Source organism: Orycteropus afer, unplaced genomic scaffold, assembly GCF_000298275.1.
Source record: "Orycteropus afer afer isolate SDZICR_OR568_19922 unplaced genomic scaffold, OryAfe1.0 scaffold00137, whole genome shotgun sequence".
NCBI lineage: Eukaryota > Metazoa > Chordata > Mammalia > Tubulidentata > Orycteropodidae > Orycteropus > Orycteropus afer.
This window is the reverse complement of record NW_006921724.1, coordinates 6,996,158-7,014,969: the sequence shown is the minus strand read 5'-3', so window position 1 is coordinate 7,014,969 and position 18,812 is coordinate 6,996,158. Positions and strand designations below refer to the sequence as shown.

Here is an 18,812-nt window from a genome sequence, read left to right as displayed (position 1 = left end):
TAGACTTGCACAGTGACAGTACTTGTTGATATGTACCCTCATGCCCCATGCATATCTAAGATTAGAGCAAGATTCCCCCCACACACACACATACACACAAAGTACAGGAACTGGGCAAGGCCAGGTTGTAATAGATGTAATGCAACTTGGGGTACCCATTTCCCAGGCCTAATCTATTGAACTACACAGTAATCAACCAAAAAAAAGTGGAGCTCTGGTGGCTTAATGCCTAAGGCATGTGACTACACTAATCAACAGAGTACTAAAAATTTTTCCTTTTTTTTTTTTTTTACAACAGTTCTTACTGTTTTGTACTTTCATACACACAGACTTGTTTTAGTCCCTCAATAGCTGTCCAAATAAGTTGAGTATAAATGTGAAATTACTATGCTCCATTTTGTTGACATGCAAACTGAACACTAGAAGGTCTGTATAACTAGAGTACTTACCCAAAATCACAAACCTGGTGGGACAGAGCCCAGATCATTGTTTCCTACCACAGTCCTCTTTCTGCAAAACTTCATGAGACTTTAAAATATTCAAGGAAGAAATAGTCTGTCTCATCAATATTGTTATTATTGTTGGTTGCCTTTGAGTCTATCCCAACTCATGGTGACCCCATGCGTTCAAAATAGAACAGTGCTCCATAGAGTTTTCAAGGCTGTGACCTTTCAAAAGCAGATCACCAGGCCTGTCTTCTGAGGTGCCTCTAGGTTGGTTCAAACCACCAACCTTTTGGCTAGTAGTCAAGTGTTTAACCATTTATGCCACCCAAGGACTCTTCCTATCAACATTAAGTCAGCTTAAAAAGGTTAATGAAAGGTGGAATCAGAAGATATATTAAAACAGTACTAATAGCTTTTTTGTATACATCTCTTACATATATATATAGGATGTATATATACATCCTATATATATATGTGTGTGTGTCTATTTCTCTTAGCGTGCATATCTTCAAACTACTGTCCTTCTCTCAACTTCTTTTGACTACTAAGTTCTTGAAAGATTATTCTGTATTCAGTTATATTCTTTCTCACCTATTCCCAAATCCTTCTCATCTTATTTCTATCTACCATTCTAGTGAAACAGCTCTCTTGAAGATAGATGGCCAGTTATTTTCCAATCACCAAGCTCTCCTTTCAGCTGTCATTTTCTAACACTCACTACAGTATTCAACAGTGTGAGCAAATTTTGTTCTTTTGAAACTTCCTCCTGCCACAATTTCAATATCACTAGACTATTCTAATAATACTACTTCATCATTTCCCAACCCAGCAGATGATTAAAGGAGCCCAGAAGCAAGGATGTTTATATGTGAGTAGCATGGGTCTTTAGGGAAGGTATCATGAAGTCTAAACCTCAGACTAAGCTGGAACTTGTGAAAAACATGGCTGTTTAGCTGTATTTGGCCAAAAAGAAGAATAAGGCTTGGGAAAATGGCAAGTAAAAAGAGTAACCACTCTATATCGGCTTTGCTTTGGTGTGCACCAGGAGAAGAGTTATTCAGACTAGAAAAGGTGGAATAAAAATTATTAAAAATAAAGAAAGAGAGGAAGGGAAGAAGCAAGAGAGAGGGAGGGAAGGAGATATAGAAAGAATGAAGTGGGGAAGGAAGAAGAGTGAAAGAGGGAGGGAGAGAGAGAAAGAAATATAGCACAGAAGGAGGGAAAGGAGGAGGAGGGAATAAAGGGAAAGTGGGCTCAAGGTGCTTGAGAAAATAATCAGAGTGCTCCTGATTAGTTTCAATTCATTTGTTTTTTCAATACTTTCTATGTACTAGTCACATAAGTGGAGGCATAAAATGATGGTCACAATCCCTATTAGTAAGAGTTCCTCATTGCCATCAAGTTGGATCTGACTAATAGCGATCCTTCCTTGGGTTTCTGAGACAGTATCACTATGGAAGTAGATAGTACAGTCTTCCTTCTGAGGTGTGGCTGATGGGTTTGAACTGCCAGCCTTCTGGTTAGTAGTCAAATGCCTTAGGCACTATGCCACCAGAGCTCCCATTTGTAGAGACACCCTGTATTTACAAAGAACTATTACACAAGTTACAAATAACAAACAGCCTAATGTAGGCTCAAATAAATCCTATGAAAATCCAAGGAAGGGCCAGTTTTCCCCCCTCCCCCAATGGAAAGATTAGGGAAGGCAGCATGGGATTCCAGCCCTTAGACCCTAAAAAATAACATTTTGGGGTTCTGAACAAAATTTCTCCAGTAATAATCCCAAGATTTTCGTGGATGTTTTTGAACAATCAGAGGTAAACTAAAGGGGTTAGAATATGGTTATATGGTGTACCCATTTTTGAAAACAATAGATTCTATAAGTGATACACTGAAACAATTAAGTTAAGGTTATAGAGCAAATGGTTTGTGAGCAGTAAGGAAATGATAGGAATCATTACAGACCAGGATGCAAAGCATTTGTGTTTGACAGGGCTGATTGATAAATGAGAAAGCACCAAGCTATAGCTGGAAACATTGGCAGGCTGACCCAGTTTTTGAGGTGACACTAATCCAGAATGGAAAGGTAATGTATTAGAGGAAAAGTCCAAATGTTAAGGAATTTTGGAAGCTTTGAGACAAGAAAATAAAATTTAATAAGGACCATTGCTAAGTTCCTAAATAAGTTTTAAAAATTCATCTGCAGCACATGTAATGAGTGTTGTGTTCTTACTGGTGCGCAGGAAAGAAAATGTCCAAAAATCAGCAGTCTCTGTGCTCAGCACCCTCATTTAATAGAAGACAATAAGAAACCACAGGTTTTTCATAGACAAGGTCCCAAGTAGGAAATTATCAAGATATTGTGTCACAGGAGGAATGGTTGAGAAAATTAGAAAATTTAACCGGAAAGAGAGAAAGCAGAAGCCCAGGGCAGGACATGACAGTTATGTGAAAGTATTTGAATAGTTGGTACGTGGTTCCAGAAGGTGTCATTATTATGTTGTTTTTAGTTAATGTAGAGTTGCCTCAGATTCATGGTGAACTTATATGCAACAGTGTGAAATGTTGCCCAGTCCTGTGCCATCCTCACAATCACTGATATATTTAAGCACATTGTTGCAGCTATTGTGTCACTCCATCTTATTCAGGGTTTCCCTCATTTTGCTGATCCTTTACTTTAGAAAACATAGTGTCCTTTCTAGTAATTGGTCTTACCTGGTGACTTGTCCAGGGTAAGCAAGACAAAGTCTCACCATCCCCACTTCTGACGAGCATCCCAGACTGATTGCTAAGACAGAAAGAGAAAGGCTCTGCATCTGGTGATAAGCTAGGGAAGAAATGACCAAAATGGCTCTGGCTCCTAGGCCTGTAGAACAACATAACCAAAGGGAAATACCTGCTGATTAGAAATACAAGCATTTGCAGTTAGAGCACATCTGCATTTGAGGGATGCTCTGTTCTCACTTTTTGGACGTTACAATGAGTTCATACAATACCAAAAAGATCGTATGGTATAAAACAGTGACAGCTGAGCTGTGATGATTGACTTCAAGTAAAGAAAATGAACAGTGGTGATGGGCAAAGCAAAGGAAGCAGATAGATCCTGAAGATGTTTGAGTCTGAGTCAACCTCAAAATGTGAATTCTAGTAAAGTGTTTGCTGCTTGGCATTTTTTCCTCTTTATTAGAGTATTGTATTAGCCACCGCTCAGCTGTTACACAAAGCTAATTAATCCTAAGATTCTGGCATTTAATATATATATTTACCTTTTAAGTGTTAAATCATTCAGGAAAAGAAGAAACTCATCATAATATTTACTTTGTCTTTGCAGATAAATATAAAGACATGAGCTAGGAAATTAAACATTGTTTTGCTTTCTTTGCTTCTCCATGTGGGTGGCTTGAATGGGACCTGTTTCATTTCCCAGACTGACTCCATCTGTGCACAAAATCAGGGCCCTGCTATGAGGTTACCAAGGGAGACTGGCATGGTCCACTTGAAGATCTGGGCTTTGGTTGATGGTGGTGGCCACCTGCCATGGAGTTATCACTTTAGCTGTTGACTTACCTCAGAAATAGCACACTGTTCTCCAGCAATAATATGGTTTCATTTAAATGTCAGCCCAAAAATAGTGAGATGAAATGCTCCTGGATATATGCTTTTTCACTATAGAGCCAATCACACCATTAGCTGAGTCCATTTCCAGAAAGTTGTATTTTCAATAGTGAATTGTTCTGGTTACCTAGTGCCACTCTGACAGGAATATACCACAAACGGGATAGCCTTAACAAACAGGAGTTTATTCTGCTACAATTTGGAGACTTTAAGTCCAAGTTCAAAGTGCCAGGCTCTAGGGACTGGGTGAAAGCCCCTCAGCCTTCGGCTTCAGCTCTGCCTCCAGCTCTTGGCCCACTGAAGCTAGAGGCTTTTCTTCACTCAGACAGCTGCTGGCTGCTGAGGCTGCCAAGCCCAAGGTTGACAAGTAAAAAGGCACAGTCCTAATGTTACCAAACCACATAGCGGACCATTAATTCAAGTCCATTGTTAGTCCCCAGGTTGGCAGAGTGTGGCAGGCTGCTGAACAACGACATGGCTACATGCAGGGTCCAAGTGTGCCATAAGCTAGACACCACTCCCCAAGGCTTCTGCTTATATACAGGAAGCAGACCACAGTCCCTAAAGCAGCTACTTAGCTGCTCATAGTAGATTCCACCATGGAGCTGATTACCAGTCTCATCATGGTGAATACTACATTCAGATGCCCAGCCACTCAACCAGGCCCAGCCAAGTTGACACACAAACTGAACTACCACAATTCTACCCCTTATCAACTTGGCATCTGTACAGATCTTCATTGGGTAGCATCTGTACAGATCTCTCTCACTGGGTGGCTTCAGTCCCCTAGTACCTTTAAGTGGTGACCTCACCCCCTTGGCCTGGGGGGCCCCCATTCCTCTCCCTCTTGGGCATGGCAGCCCCACCCCCTTACTCTTGGACAGCGACTATGGCTCCATCCTACTGGCTCACATGAACAAGCAGCCCCACACTCCAGAACCAAGTTGGTGAGGCCTAGCTTGTTGAAACCTAGGGGGCTACGTTGGTTCCACCCCCAAAGGTCATGGTCCTATTCTTTCAGGATGAGGCAGCTCTGCTTCTGTTTCCTTGGTTTCTCTGCTTCGGCCGATTATTGCTGAAGGCAACCCACTCCACTGGAAAATTTGCTGCCCCAAAAGCATTTGGCTTTCTTGCTCTGTGGGCCAGCCAACCTGCTACTCCATCCCATGCCAGTTCCTTCCACCAATTAATGCCTGAAGGCAACCCACTCCATCAGGAAGCCACCTATCCAATGGCACCCAGCTTGCTCTTCCATGGGCTGGTAAGCCTGTTGCTATTTAATGCCAGTCTCTGGGCTCTGCTACTGCCGTTTGTCCTGCTGGTCTCTCTGCCAGTATCGCTCTGCCAGTCTCTTGCTCTGTTCCTGCTGTCTCTCTGCCAGGGTCTCGGGTCAAGGATGCACTTCACTCCTGTTTCCACATTTTAGGTATCTGTCAGAGCAGCACCCCACTCTCTCAGTACAAAATTCTGTTCTGGTTACCTAGTGCCACTCTGACAGGAAAATACTACAAATAGGATGGCCTTAACAAACAGAAGTTTATTATCTTACAATTTGGAGACTTTAAGTCCAAGTTCAAAGTGCCAGGCTCTAGGAGCTGGGTGAAAGCCCCTCAGCCTTGGGCTTCAGCTCTGTCTCCAGCTCCCGGCCCACTGGAACTAGAGGCTTTTCTTCACTCAGACAGCTGCTGGCTGCTGAGGCTGCCAAGCCCAAGGTTGACAAGTAAAAAGGCACAGTCCTAATGTTACCAAACCACATGGCAGACCATTAATTCAAGTTCATCGTTAGTCCCCAGGTTGGCAGAGTGTGGCAGGCTGCTGAACAATGACATGGCTATATGCAGGGTCCAAGCGTGCCAAAAGCTAGACACCATTCCCCAAGGCTTCTGCTTATATACAAGAAGCAGACCACAGTCCCTAAGGCAGCTACTCAGCTGCTCATGGAGTTGATTATCATGTCTCATCATGGCCACTCAACCAGGCCCAGTCAAGTTGACACACAAACTGAACTACCACATGCACTAATGCCAAAACATTTAAGAAAGAAAGAAAAAATGGTCTTTATATTCTAAGAAAGAAAACATTCATTTTGCCAGGACAAAATGTGTAGAGAATGAACTACATTTTAAGGGAAATGAGAATTTCAATGCAATACCATCAAAAAAGATTTTTTTTTCTGTATCATTTTTAAAGTAGATTGCCCAACCCTCCTTCTGAGGAGTTGCTGATTTGTTTGAACAATCAGCCTTCTGGTTAGCAGTCAAATGCCTTAGGCACTACGCCACCAGAGCTCCTATATCATTTTCAGGCAGTATTTATTTTGTCAGGAGGGATATCCAGATCTTGATTAACAATGTCATCTGGGAAAAAAAGAAATAAAAATTTGTGAATTTCAAATAAACAGCTGTGAGTCAAGACAAAATGCTATGCCCTTTATCACTGGACACACCTCGGGGACTCATAGCCATCTAATGGTGAATTTTTAAGTGAACTACCATGTCATACATTTTTTACTTCCAATATTTTTATAACAGAAAAGGAGTTGGATTTGTACTACATAAATGAATTATTTTCAAAATATTAGTTTTCTGACTACTGAAAATAAAATAGGGTATTCTATATGTGACAAATAGATGTTATGTTGTTAGGTACCATCAAGTTGTTTCTAAATCATAGCAACTTTCTTCACAAAGAAGAAAACACTGCCCAGTCCTGTAGCCACCCTCAAAATTGTTGCTATGCTTGAGCCCATTGTTGAAACTGCTGTGTCAGTCCATTTCATTGAGAGTCTTCCTCTTTTTCTCTGACCCTCTACATTACAGAGCATGATGTCCTTCCTTCTTCAGGGACTGTTCCCTCCTAATAACATGTCCAAAGTATGTGAGAAGTCTCCCCATCTCTGCTTCTAAGGAGCATTCTGCGTGTACTTCTTCCAAGAGAGATGTGTTTGCTCCTCTGGTCGCAAATAATATATTAAGCATTCTTTGCCAACACCATAATTGAAATGCATCAGTTTTTCTTTAGTCTTCCTTATTCATTGTCCAGATTTCACATGCATATGATGCAATTGAAAATAAATAATCAAACCAAACCCATTGCCTCAAGTCAATACCGAATTATAGCAACCATATAGAAGAGAAGAACTGCCTCACAGGGTTCCCAAAGCTATAATCTCTAAGAAAGCAAACTGCCACAGCTTTCTTCTGCTAGTGCGTTCAAACTGCCAACCATTCAGTTAGCAGCCAAGCACTTAACCACTGTGCCAACATCTCCTTTATAGGTTGTAATAAAACATTTGATAGATTTCTGAGAATTTTTAAGGCCACAGAATAGTTATAATATTTCCTTGTAATTAAAAAAAAAAAAGGATGTGTGAGGCAAGCCCCCATGAAGAAATAAGGATTCCATTAAATTCTAGATCATTAGTAGTGATCTTGGTATACAATTGCATTAAAAAATGGCTAGTGCCATCAGAAACTCTAGAATATTTGTTATAAATGCCTAAGTGAATGTTAATGAGTCCCTTGTCATGTACTAATAATATTAATTTTCTTTCCCCAGATGCGAAGAGTTTGGCTGAAATGCTTATGAGGTAAGAACAAGACCTAGCATTTCTGTTATCGTGTCTAAAAGAACAATGGCAAGCTTGTCTTGATATTTTCTTTCTTTCTTTTTTAAATGATGATAGTCTGAAATTAGGAGCTCTGGTAGCATAGTGCCTAAGGCACTTGACTGCTAACCAGAAAGGCCGGCAGTTCAAACCCACCAGCCACTCCTTGGAAGGAAGGTTTGGGCAATCTACTTCCATAGTGATACTGCCTCAGAAACCCAAGGAGGGGTCACAGTAAGTCAGGTCTGACCCCACGGCACATAACAACAACAACAGTCTGAAATTGATAACACATTTTCTTTTGACATATCATTTCAATTCTATGTATCAAATATCCATATATAATACTTTAATAGATATATGTATAGGTTTCTAATAAGATACATGTCATATGCAGTTTGCATATTGACTGGACTTAATCAATAGAATGTTTCCTATTAACCTGGAAACAAAGAGATACACTATAGATAAATAGCTTTGGTTTTACTTCCAACTAAATGTCATCTTTGAGATCATGACTCCTTCCTAACAGAGTTAAGTAGAATGCACGCCTCCCATGTGGAAAACTAAGGTTTAATTCCCAGCCAATGCAGCCACCCCATGCACTTCATGGTAGCTTTCATGTTGCTCTGGTGCTGAACAGGTTTTGCTGGAGCTCCCAGACTAAGAGGGATAAGGGAGAAATACCTGGTTATTTACTTCTAAAGATCAGCTAATGAATACCCTATGGGTCACAATAGTCCAATCTCACTGTGTATGGCATTGCCATGAGTATCACGCCAACTCAGGGACAGTTAACAATAAATATACCATCTTTGAAATTGTTCCTTCTTCTTAACAGAGCTAGCCAAGTTAAAAGAAAAGCATAAAAATAAATAAATGTGTGCTAAGGGTTAAAGCCCATTGTGTTAAAGGCAATGGACCAAGATAGGGGCATGGTGACACCCCCAGAAAGATTCTCCTTGCCCTCAGCTCCAAGGGCACCTTGCACATCCACCTCCACTGCACTTGTCTATTCTCTTCAGGTCCTGAAGACCATAGTCTATCCATTTCATCATCATGTTAGAAGTACCCAACACTGCATTTGCTCAATTTGTAATTGCTGAGTAGATGAACAAGTAAATGTTACTGAATAAGAAAGTGAATGTTCACAACTGTAGAAGAAAAAAGGGCATCCATCAGCGTTAGAAGTATCCACAAAACTTGTGATAGCAAAAGTGTGAAGAGAAGGGCACATTTCCTTCACTGCCCCAAAACCTAATCTCCCACACAGTCCCACACTTCAAATATTGTCTCTTTTTTCAGATATTCAGTTTTATCAGCCTCCTGCCTTGATAATGCTGAACCACAGTGATATTAGTCATATATAGTTATAGATTAATTGGTAGGTTACATCATGCAGATACTTTCATTTTAAACCTGTTGTATATACTGACTAACTGAAGAGTGGAGAAAGAAAAAATCAGAGACTAGGAAACAGGTGAAGTGTCATGGACCTACTGGTGAACTTGAGGCAGCCCTTTTAGGAGACTAGTGTGGGAGAAGAAAAGGATGGGGTATGAGGCCTCTGCCCACCTCCACCCCACCCAAAGTTGGCTTTTACTTCTTCACCCATGTTTACATTTAAAATTAGTACTTTTTTATTACTCACAAAGAGCCCATATACCATATCTCTAGCATCTTGTAAGATCAAAAGCAGAGGTCAAATACCATTGGCACATAGGTGCCATTTCCCAAAGATGTGTTTGTGTAGCCAAACTGTGTTTTGTAACTATTTAAATCATAAGTAAGAGATGTGGGGAATTCAAGAATAACTGGGATGCTTGGTGTGAGCAATTTGATGAACCTTGGTGTCATTTGCTGAAATTCTGAAGACAGAAGCATGATCTGGGCTTTTTCTTTCTTTCTTTTCTTTTTTTTTTTTTTTTGAGGAGTGTTGTTGATAGGAATGCAAAGATCTGTTTTGACCGTGTTGAATTTGGGACACCTTTTTAGGCATCCAGCGGAGGTGTCAAATAGACAGCTGTAAGTAAGAGTCTGAAGCTCAGAGGAAAGGCAAAGGTATCCAAAAGCCTGCCCCCCCCAAAAAAAAGGCCTTTCATAATGGGTATCTAATTGTGTTAGCTCAAACTTATATAAGAAGAAATATCTTTCATACCTGCCCCTTTGAAAGTCTGTACTTGTTACTCAGACTTTTTTTTGGTTCCATATAAAGCAACCTTGCTTGCCAAAAGTAAAGAAGACTTGAACCATTTACTGATGAGGATCAAAGATTACAGCCTTCAGTATGGATTACACCTCAACATAAAGAAAACAAAAATCCTCACAATTGGGCCAATAAGCAATGTCATAATAACTGGAGAAAAAATTGAATTTGTCAAAGATTTCATTTTATATTGATCCATAGTCAACACCTATGGAAACAGCAGTCAAGAAATCAGATGACTTATTGCACTGGACGAATCTGCTGCAAAAGACCTCTTCAAAGTATTCAAGAGCAAAGATGTCACTTTGAAGACTAAGGTGCACCTCATTTAACCCATGGTTTTTTCAATAGCCTCACATGCATGTGAGAGCTGTACAATGAATCAGGAAGACCAAAGAAGAATTAATGCATTTGAATTTTGATGTTTTGGTATTGGCAAAAAATATTGACTGTACTATGGACTGCTAGAAGAATAACAAATCTGTCTTGGAAGAAATACTGCTGGAATGCTCCTTAGAAGTGAGGATGGGGAGACTTTGCCTCGCATACTTTGGGCATGTTATCAAGAGGACCCAGTCCCTGGAGAAGGAGTTCCCTGCTTGAGGAAGACCCTCAAGGAGATAGGTTGACCCAGTGGCTGCAACAATGGGCTCAACATGGCAATGATGATGAGGATGGTGCAGGGCTGGGCAGTGTTTCATTCTGTTGTACATGAGGTCACTATGAGTCAAAACCAACTTGGTGGCACCTAACATGAACAGCAACAATATATAAAGCCGGCAACTGAACACCTGTGCAGTTGAGTTGAGTAAATCTTCTGATTAAAACATCAGGAAAAACAAATAAGTCAGAGTGCCTCTGTTTGTAATAGCTGACCTAGGTAGTAAAGTACATTTTCTAATGCATACTTTAAAAACTATGACTTGGGGTGAATGATATCTAAAAACCAGGAGATTTCTCATAAAATGTTGGCTTTCGTATTTTTCTACAAAATATCTGGCTGTACTGGGCACAATCTAGATGATAATGGTTCCCTGGGACTAGTACAGTGTCATTTTTAGACTTGGCATGCCTTTTGCTTACCTCTGTAGCCCTCTTCCTACCACCACCCCTGTCCCTACCCCCAGCCCACTTCACTAATTTGTGCCCTCACCCTTGCTCCTGCCAGCCTCAGTGAGAGCTTCTGGAACTCATGATTTCCTTCATATGTATAATTCTACTGGATCCTCCATCCACTTAAACTGCTCCCTCCCATCATGCTCAGCCACACTCTTCCCATACCTGCTCTCAAACCATAAATCTTTTCTCTGCCCAAAGACCCTGCAACTGTAGTCTGTGTTTTCCAAGATATTTGATGTTTGTTAAGTTAGTGTTTGGTATTAGCTTCTCCTCTGCCGTAGAATTCTACCTTTTCTTATTAGCCACAGAGCAAGATGTTAGAAAGCATCCTCTTTGTTAATAGAGCAATTACTGTGGTTGAAATACCACCTGTAGATAAGATCAAGAATTAATAATGGTGTTCTCAGTTGTCAGTTGCCAACATGAAATTAGGAACATGAAAACCAGTAATTACTACCACTTAAGATAGTTAAGGTAGTTTTCTTCCAAAGGGTGCAACTGATTGAAAATGAAGAAGAGAATCTCCAAGTTCCCCCATGAGGTAGACTTTTAGAGGATTAATTTAGAAGTAAAAGGAATGTTTTTAATCATGAAGAGTCAATTCAATAAAGATTGTGTCACCTACCTGATCAGTTTAGGGCTGGCAACTTTCCAGATGTGGCCAGGAAATCTAGACAAATGGTGTCTATTGGTACATAAAAGGATACTAATTGCTCTCCCTGATCTTTGCTGCTGTTTTCTTTGGAAAGTTGAGGGCTAAACTGGCTGGTATAAGGGAGGAGAACAAGGAACTGAAGCCCATGTTCTAGGCTAAATGCTGCCACCAGCTAGTTTTGCAATCTTGCAAATTATTTTATATAGCTCTACTAGCTTTCAACACCTAAAAATGAGAGAGTCAAATTAGGCACTAATTCAAAATTGTTTGTAGGTTTATCATTCTATAAGGAGGGGAGTGGGTCATATAACATTTAATTTCCTACTGTGTTCCAAAAAGAAACATCTGGGCATTTCAGGGGATTAGCTGTCCTAGGGCCAGACAGGCAGCTGCAGCTACGTGTAAGACACAGTATACAGGGACTCTTCAGGTGACCCCTCCACAGCACCATCTCCCATGACCGGACTTCATGTTTTGATACATGCATCTATTTCCCCCAGGCAAATCATCCCAGAAGAGAGACTTCACCCATTGTTGGATACCATCACATTGATTCTGACCCACAGTGACCCATGTGACAGAGTAGAACTGCCCCATAGGGTTTTCGTGCCTGTAATTTTACGGGAACAGACAGACAAGACTTTCTCCCACACAGAGACTCTGGGTCTGTTCAAACCACCAATCTTTTAGTTAGTAGCCAAGATCCTAATAATTGCACCACCAGGGATTCTTCTTTATATGCTTAGTCATGAATAATTATTAAAAATATCCACCTTCTAAGAAGTGGGATTGACTTGCTCAAAGGCATTAACCAACACATGTTTAAAGTCCAAGGATTATTATTAGTAAGAGAGCTAGTTGTAAGTAAAGAAAGATTCAAATTAAGAGTTAATTTAATTGTTATTTGAAGTTCATAATTTTCAGGGGGTAACATATGATCAAGAAATGATGGTACTGAAGGAAGTCCAAGTGACACAGAAAGTATGGTGAAAAACAAAGCTCTAAGAATAGATGGAATACCAACTGAGATGTTTCAACAAAAGGATGTAATGCTAGAAGCACTCACTCATCTATGCCAAGAAATTAGGAAGACAGTTACCTGGTCAACTGACTGGAAGAAATCCAACATGCCTGTTTCAAAGAAGGGTGACCCAATGGAATGCAGAAATTATCAAATAATGTCATGTGCAAGTAAAATTTGGCTGAAGATGATTCCAAAATTGTTGCAGCAGTACATCAACAGGAAACTGCCAGAAATACAAGTAAGATTCAGAAGAAGACATGGAACAAGGGATATCTTGCTAATGTTAGAGATATCTTGGCTAAAAACAGAAAATACCAGAAAGATGTTTACCTGTGCTTCATTGACTATACAAAGGCATTCAACTGTGTGGGTAACATTGTGAATGGGAATTACAGAACATTTCATTGTTCTCATGTGGAACCTGTACAAAAACCAAGAGGCAGTCATTCAAACAGAACAAGGGGATACCATGTGGTTTAAAATCAGGAAAGGTGTGCATCAGGGTTGTATCTTTTCACTATACTTATTCAATCAGTATGCTGAGGAAATAATCCCAGAAACTGGACTATATGAAGAAGAATGTGGCATCAGGTTTGAAGGCAGACTCATTAACAACTTGCCATAGGCAGATGACACAACCTTGCTTACTGAAAGTAAACAAACTTAAAGCATCTGCTAATGAAGATCAAAGACTACAGCCTTCAGTATGGATTATGTATCAACATAGAGAAAACAAAAATTCTCATGACTGGACCAACAAGCATCATGATAAACAGTTAACAGTCTAAAGTTGTCAAGGTTTTCATTTTACCTGTATCCACTATCAACACCTGTGGTAGTTAAGTTTATGTGTCAACTTGGCTGGGCCTAGTTGAGAGTCTGGGCAGCCGGATGTAGTTATTCCCCATGGTGAGACTGGTAATTAACTCCATGGACTCTATTGGAGCAGCTGAGTAGCTGCTTTAAGGATGTGGTCTGGTTCCAATATGTAAGAAGCAACCCTGAGGAAGGTCTCTAGCACTTTTGGCACTCTTGGCACTCTTGAACCCTGCATGTAGCTGAGTCATTGTTCTGTAGCCTGCCATGCCCTGCCAATCATGGGACTTCTTCTGGACTTGAATTAGTGGCCTGCTATGTTGTTTGGTAACATTGGGACTGTGCCTTTTTACTTGTCAACCTTGGGCTTGTCAGCCTCGGGCTTGTCAGTCTTAGCAGCCAGCAGCTGCCTGAGTCAAGAAAAGCCTCCAGCTTCAGGGGGCCAGGAGCAGGAGGCAGATCTGAAGCCCAAGGTTGAGGGGCTTTCAGCCAGCCCCTAGAGCCTGGCACTTTGAACTTGCACTTAAAGCCTCCAAACTGTAAGAGAATGAACTCCTGTTTGTCAAAATCATCCCATATGTGATATCTTCTGTTAGAGCAGCACACAGGTAACCAAAACAACACCCATGGGAGCTGCAGGCAAGAAATCAATGGCATATCGCATTGGGTAAATCTGATAGAAAGGATCTCTTTAAAGTTTTAAAAAGCAAAGATGTCACCTTGAGGACTAAGGTGTACCTAACCCAAGACATGATATTTCCAATCACCTCATATGCATGTGAAAGCTGCACAATTAATAAGGAAGACCAAAGAAAAATTGATGTATTTGAATTATTAAATTATTTGAATATTGAAAGTATATTGTATATTAAATATTGAATGGGCAGCCAGAAGAATGAACAAATACATATTGGAAGAATTACAGCCAGGATGATTCTTAAAATGAAGATGGCAAAACTTCATCAGAAGGGACCAGTGCCTGAAGAAAGACATCATGCTTGGTAAGATAGAGGGTCAGCAAAAAGGGGGAAGACCCTCAACAAGTTGGATTGACACAGTGGCTGCAACTACAGGCTCAAACATAGTAATAATTGTGAGGACAGCAGAGGACCAGGAAGTGTTTAGTTCTGTTGTACATAGGGTTGCTATGAGTCAGAACTGACTGGAAGGCACATAACAATACCAACATAGTTTATGCACATATTAAAAAACAAAAACAAAAAAAAATCCCATAGCATTATCATGAGATATAATCCTGACAACCCTATAGTTATTTACACTTAAGATTTCTTTGTATCACGTTAGGGAGAAGGTAGGGCTGTGTAGACGTCTTCATTAATTTTTCCCACAACTTCCATGGAAATGTTAAACCTCTAACAGTTATACTGACTGCAAATAATTTATTAACTGAAATGGGAAATACCATACCTATAAACCACTTTCAAGTCTTTCCATCACTGTCACTTTAATCAAACAACCAGATGGCAAATGGATGGTGGGAGATTCTATTTAAACATTAATTAACTGGATATTTAGCGTGATCCTATATCATATAAAAGATGCAAATGTGTTTCCACAGTGAAAACATTCAGGAATTTTTTCAGGTTGCAAATGAGTTTTCTTCAAATACCTCTTTTTAGAGATTTGTTACTGTTCTAATGATCAGCTGTTATATTTTTTGAGACTTAATTTTCATATAAAAATAGATTATTAAATATCAGAAAATATAAGCATAATGAAACAATTTAGTTGGTGTCTAATCAGAATTTTAGAAGTGAAAGGGTATTATTGCCCCTGAGCGAACCGTTTGGGTACATGTCATTCAGCTAGCACAACTACCTCCAAAATAACATGATCTATTTAACAATCTTTAACAAATATTTATTGAGCACCTACTTGTGCCAAATGCCATTTTAAGTTATTGGAGTATACAGGGAATAGAACAGATGAAAACATCTTTTGTGGAGCTTATATTCCAATGGGAAAGACAGATAATAGATAAAACAAAAAATTGAACATATGCTAGAGTCATAAATGCTAAGCAGATAAAATAAAGTGGAGAGTGGGAAAGGAAATATAGGGAACCCAATGGAGAACCTAGGTCCATTGAAAAGACGGTATTGGAGTCAAGTTCAGAAGAAAGAGATGGTGCCAACCAGGTGGGAAATGGTGGAGAGGTAGGGAGTTCCTTTGTTCTAAGCAAAGGAAACAAGTGCAAGGTGATGGAGGAACAAGTAGACCTTGGATCTCAAGATTTATAGGGCATTTTCTTGCCTTCCCACTGGGTACTACTCAGCAGGGTTCAGTCCTTAGGGGAGAGGACATTGGAATTTACCTCTAGTTTTGACTGTTCCTATTTTCGAGGGCACATAACAACAACAACAACATTTGTAAGGTTTAATCGTATTCTAAGCCTTTGTGCCAGTTGCAGTGGTTCAAGCATTTATTTAGCTTGCTTCCTGTGTCAATCTGATCGCACACCCCTCATTGTTATTTAAGTATAGCCTGCATTTTGTGCTCATAGCTGGTCTGTTTAGTAGAGCAGCCTCTGACTGCCTCATAACTATTCATGATGAGCAGAAGGAACTAGCTCACACTTCTATTTTTGGTGCAAGGACAAAGCTCAGGTCCCTGGTGAAGTTTCTAAACAGATCTCTCTGGTATCCACAGAGGAGTAGTCTCCCATATGTTTTTCTAGAAATAAAGCTTGTTGAAGCATGATATAACTGCAGCTCCTGGGAACCAAAACATTATTTTATACAAGAATGAAAATCTTTGTTTGCTTTATTATTGCATTAAAAAATAACAAGTGAGAAGTTAGTTGATCAAATGATTTGAGAGAATATACAGACCATGTGGATAATTCAGGCTAAAACCTTTGAGTATGAGCTTTGCATAATTAGCATGATCTAGCTAGATAACCCAGTTACTCATCTGTGGGCCAAGAAATCTGGTTCAAGATCAAGTCCTAAATAGAAATGCTCTCATCTCGTGGAAGTTTTCTTTATCTTGGGCTGTTTTGTTTATACTCAAATGAAGGGAGGAGCGTTATAAAATATTCAGAATATTAACACAGACCTTAACATACAAATATGGGAGTTCTCTAATGAACCTGACATTGGATTATTAACATTCCACTAGTCACATGGCTCAAGAGTGGCTGTATATTCATTGATGAGGAAGAAACCATGAGGTGGTGCCTTGGAATTCCTAGTGAATTTCTTGCTTGTAGTGAAAAGCTTCTGAGACATCATGCAGATGTCCCATTTACTCTTCCCTATTCAAATAACTAACAGGAAGGTGAATCATCATTGCAAGGAAGGAGGCTCCAGAATTTTCTCTCAAACAGATTGTGACAATTCTGGTGGCGTAATGCCTAAGGCATTTGACTGCTAACCAGAAGGCTGTCAGTTCAAACCCACCAGCCACTCCAGTGAAGGAAGATTGGGCAATCTACTCCAATAGTGATATCACCTCAGAAACCCAAGGAGGGGTCGCTGTGATTCAGATCTGACTCGATAGCAGTGGGTTATAGATTAACTCACTGATTTAATTACGTGAATGACTACTGCTTCTTTGAGAGTGTTCCAATAAACATTATTTTAAAATCTATTGTTGTTGTGTGCCATCGAGTCGGACTCAACTCATAGCGACCCCTCCTTGGGTTTCCGAGGCAGTATCACTATGGAAGTAGATTGCCCCATCTTTCCTTCCGAGGAGTGACTGGTGGGTTTGAACCGCCAGCCTTCTGGTTAGCAGTCAAGTGCCTTAGCCACTATGCTACCAGAGCTCCCTAAAATCTATTAGATTCTTAAAATTCTATAAAGACCAAGGAGCCATCCTTCTATTGTGGATCACTAATTTAGAGAGCTCTGGTAGCATAGTGGCTAAGGCACTTGACTGCTAACCAGAAGGCTGGCGGTTCAAACCCACCAGCCACTCCTCGGAAGGAAGGTTGGGCAATCCTACTTCCGTAGTGATACTGCCTCGGAAACCCAAGGAGGGGTTGCTATGAGTCAGGGCTGACTCGACGGCACATAACAACAACAACAACAATTAAGGCCTTTATTTACTTTTTGTACTTTTATGCAACATGGAGTTTTTTTTTAACTGCAGGCTGTAACTGAATATGATTATACCATGCAGTTTTACAACCTATTTCCTTTTACTTTAATAAGACAGCTCACTCAAAGAGTAATTTTCTGGTACACAAATTCTGAGATTAAAGTATTACAGTGATTGCTTTTGTTCTATTCTAAAATGTTAAGAAAACAAAACTAATGTGAGAGAAGCTAACAAGGTTTGTGATTTGCTACTGGAACAAAGACAAATGGCACCAGGTATAAATAAAATTCCATTAGTGGAACCACCATCCAATGAACTCCCATCCAGAGATACCCTGTCCAATGAACCCCCACCTAGTCAACTGCCATTCAATAAACCCATGCCTAGTGAACCCCCATCCAATGAGCAGCTGCTACACAAGCTCTCTCCCTTACTCTCCTTGGAATAACTCATATCTGACAAGTGGTATTGGTTTAAAAATCACTTTTTATTGGTTTCCTTTAGCTTTTCCTTAAAAAATGGGAAATTTCCAAAAATTCTATTGATAGATATAGAAGAAATCTCTATTGACAAGTTGTATTTTCTAATCTTCCTGTTTGATGACATTTAATATTAATATTATATATATATAATGTATATGAATGTATAATGTATATGAATGAAAATAGTGTTACATAATATGCTTTTCCTTCTCCCCTCCCCACAAGTCATAACTTGACTCCTTGAATTTTGTTTAATTCAAGAATAAACCAAGTTGGTTTATAAGCACAGGTATAATATAACATCAAACTGGCTTTGTTAATGTATGCTTCCTCTATTTTTTCCCAGTAAGAATACCCGGACTTCAGATACCTTGAGCAAGCAACAACAGACCCTGAGAATGCATATAGACATACCCAGGGCTCAGCTTTTGATTGAAGAGAGAGACACGATGGAGACTATTGGTAAGGTGCCATGTTTGCTGCCTTACACAGTGTAGCTGCTGCAGCAATGCCCTCTCCTCCCAAGCCCTATAAGGTGGGAAACATTAGGAGCCATCTTAAATGCTAATGAGCAGAGAGGTTAGAAGGCAGAGAATAGGTATTGAAGACAATGAGTACCAGCAAATATTGGGGAAAATTGACATACAAACACCTTACAGGATGTCTGGGAAAGGGGCTCCCCAGCTCTGATATCCACATTGGGTCTCTCTTTGGGAGACTATTGGTGCCTTTCAAAAGAAATAATGCCTGTAAGCTAAGAAAAACAGAAGAACTTCA

The 18,812-nt window shown here is 40.0% G+C and overlaps 1 protein-coding gene across 1 annotated transcript in view; it reads left to right on the top strand.

Moving 5' to 3' along the window:
- Positions 1–18,812, top strand: part of DSCAM (DS cell adhesion molecule) — a 981,394-nt gene that overhangs the window by 924,040 nt on the left and 38,542 nt on the right. Inside the window, exons 29-30 of the mRNA XM_042781616.1 lie at positions 7,620–7,650; positions 18,382–18,497. Coding sequence (XP_042637550.1) covers positions 7,620–7,650; positions 18,382–18,497 — 147 coding nt within the window. The remainder of the gene's footprint in view (positions 1–7,619; positions 7,651–18,381; positions 18,498–18,812) is intronic.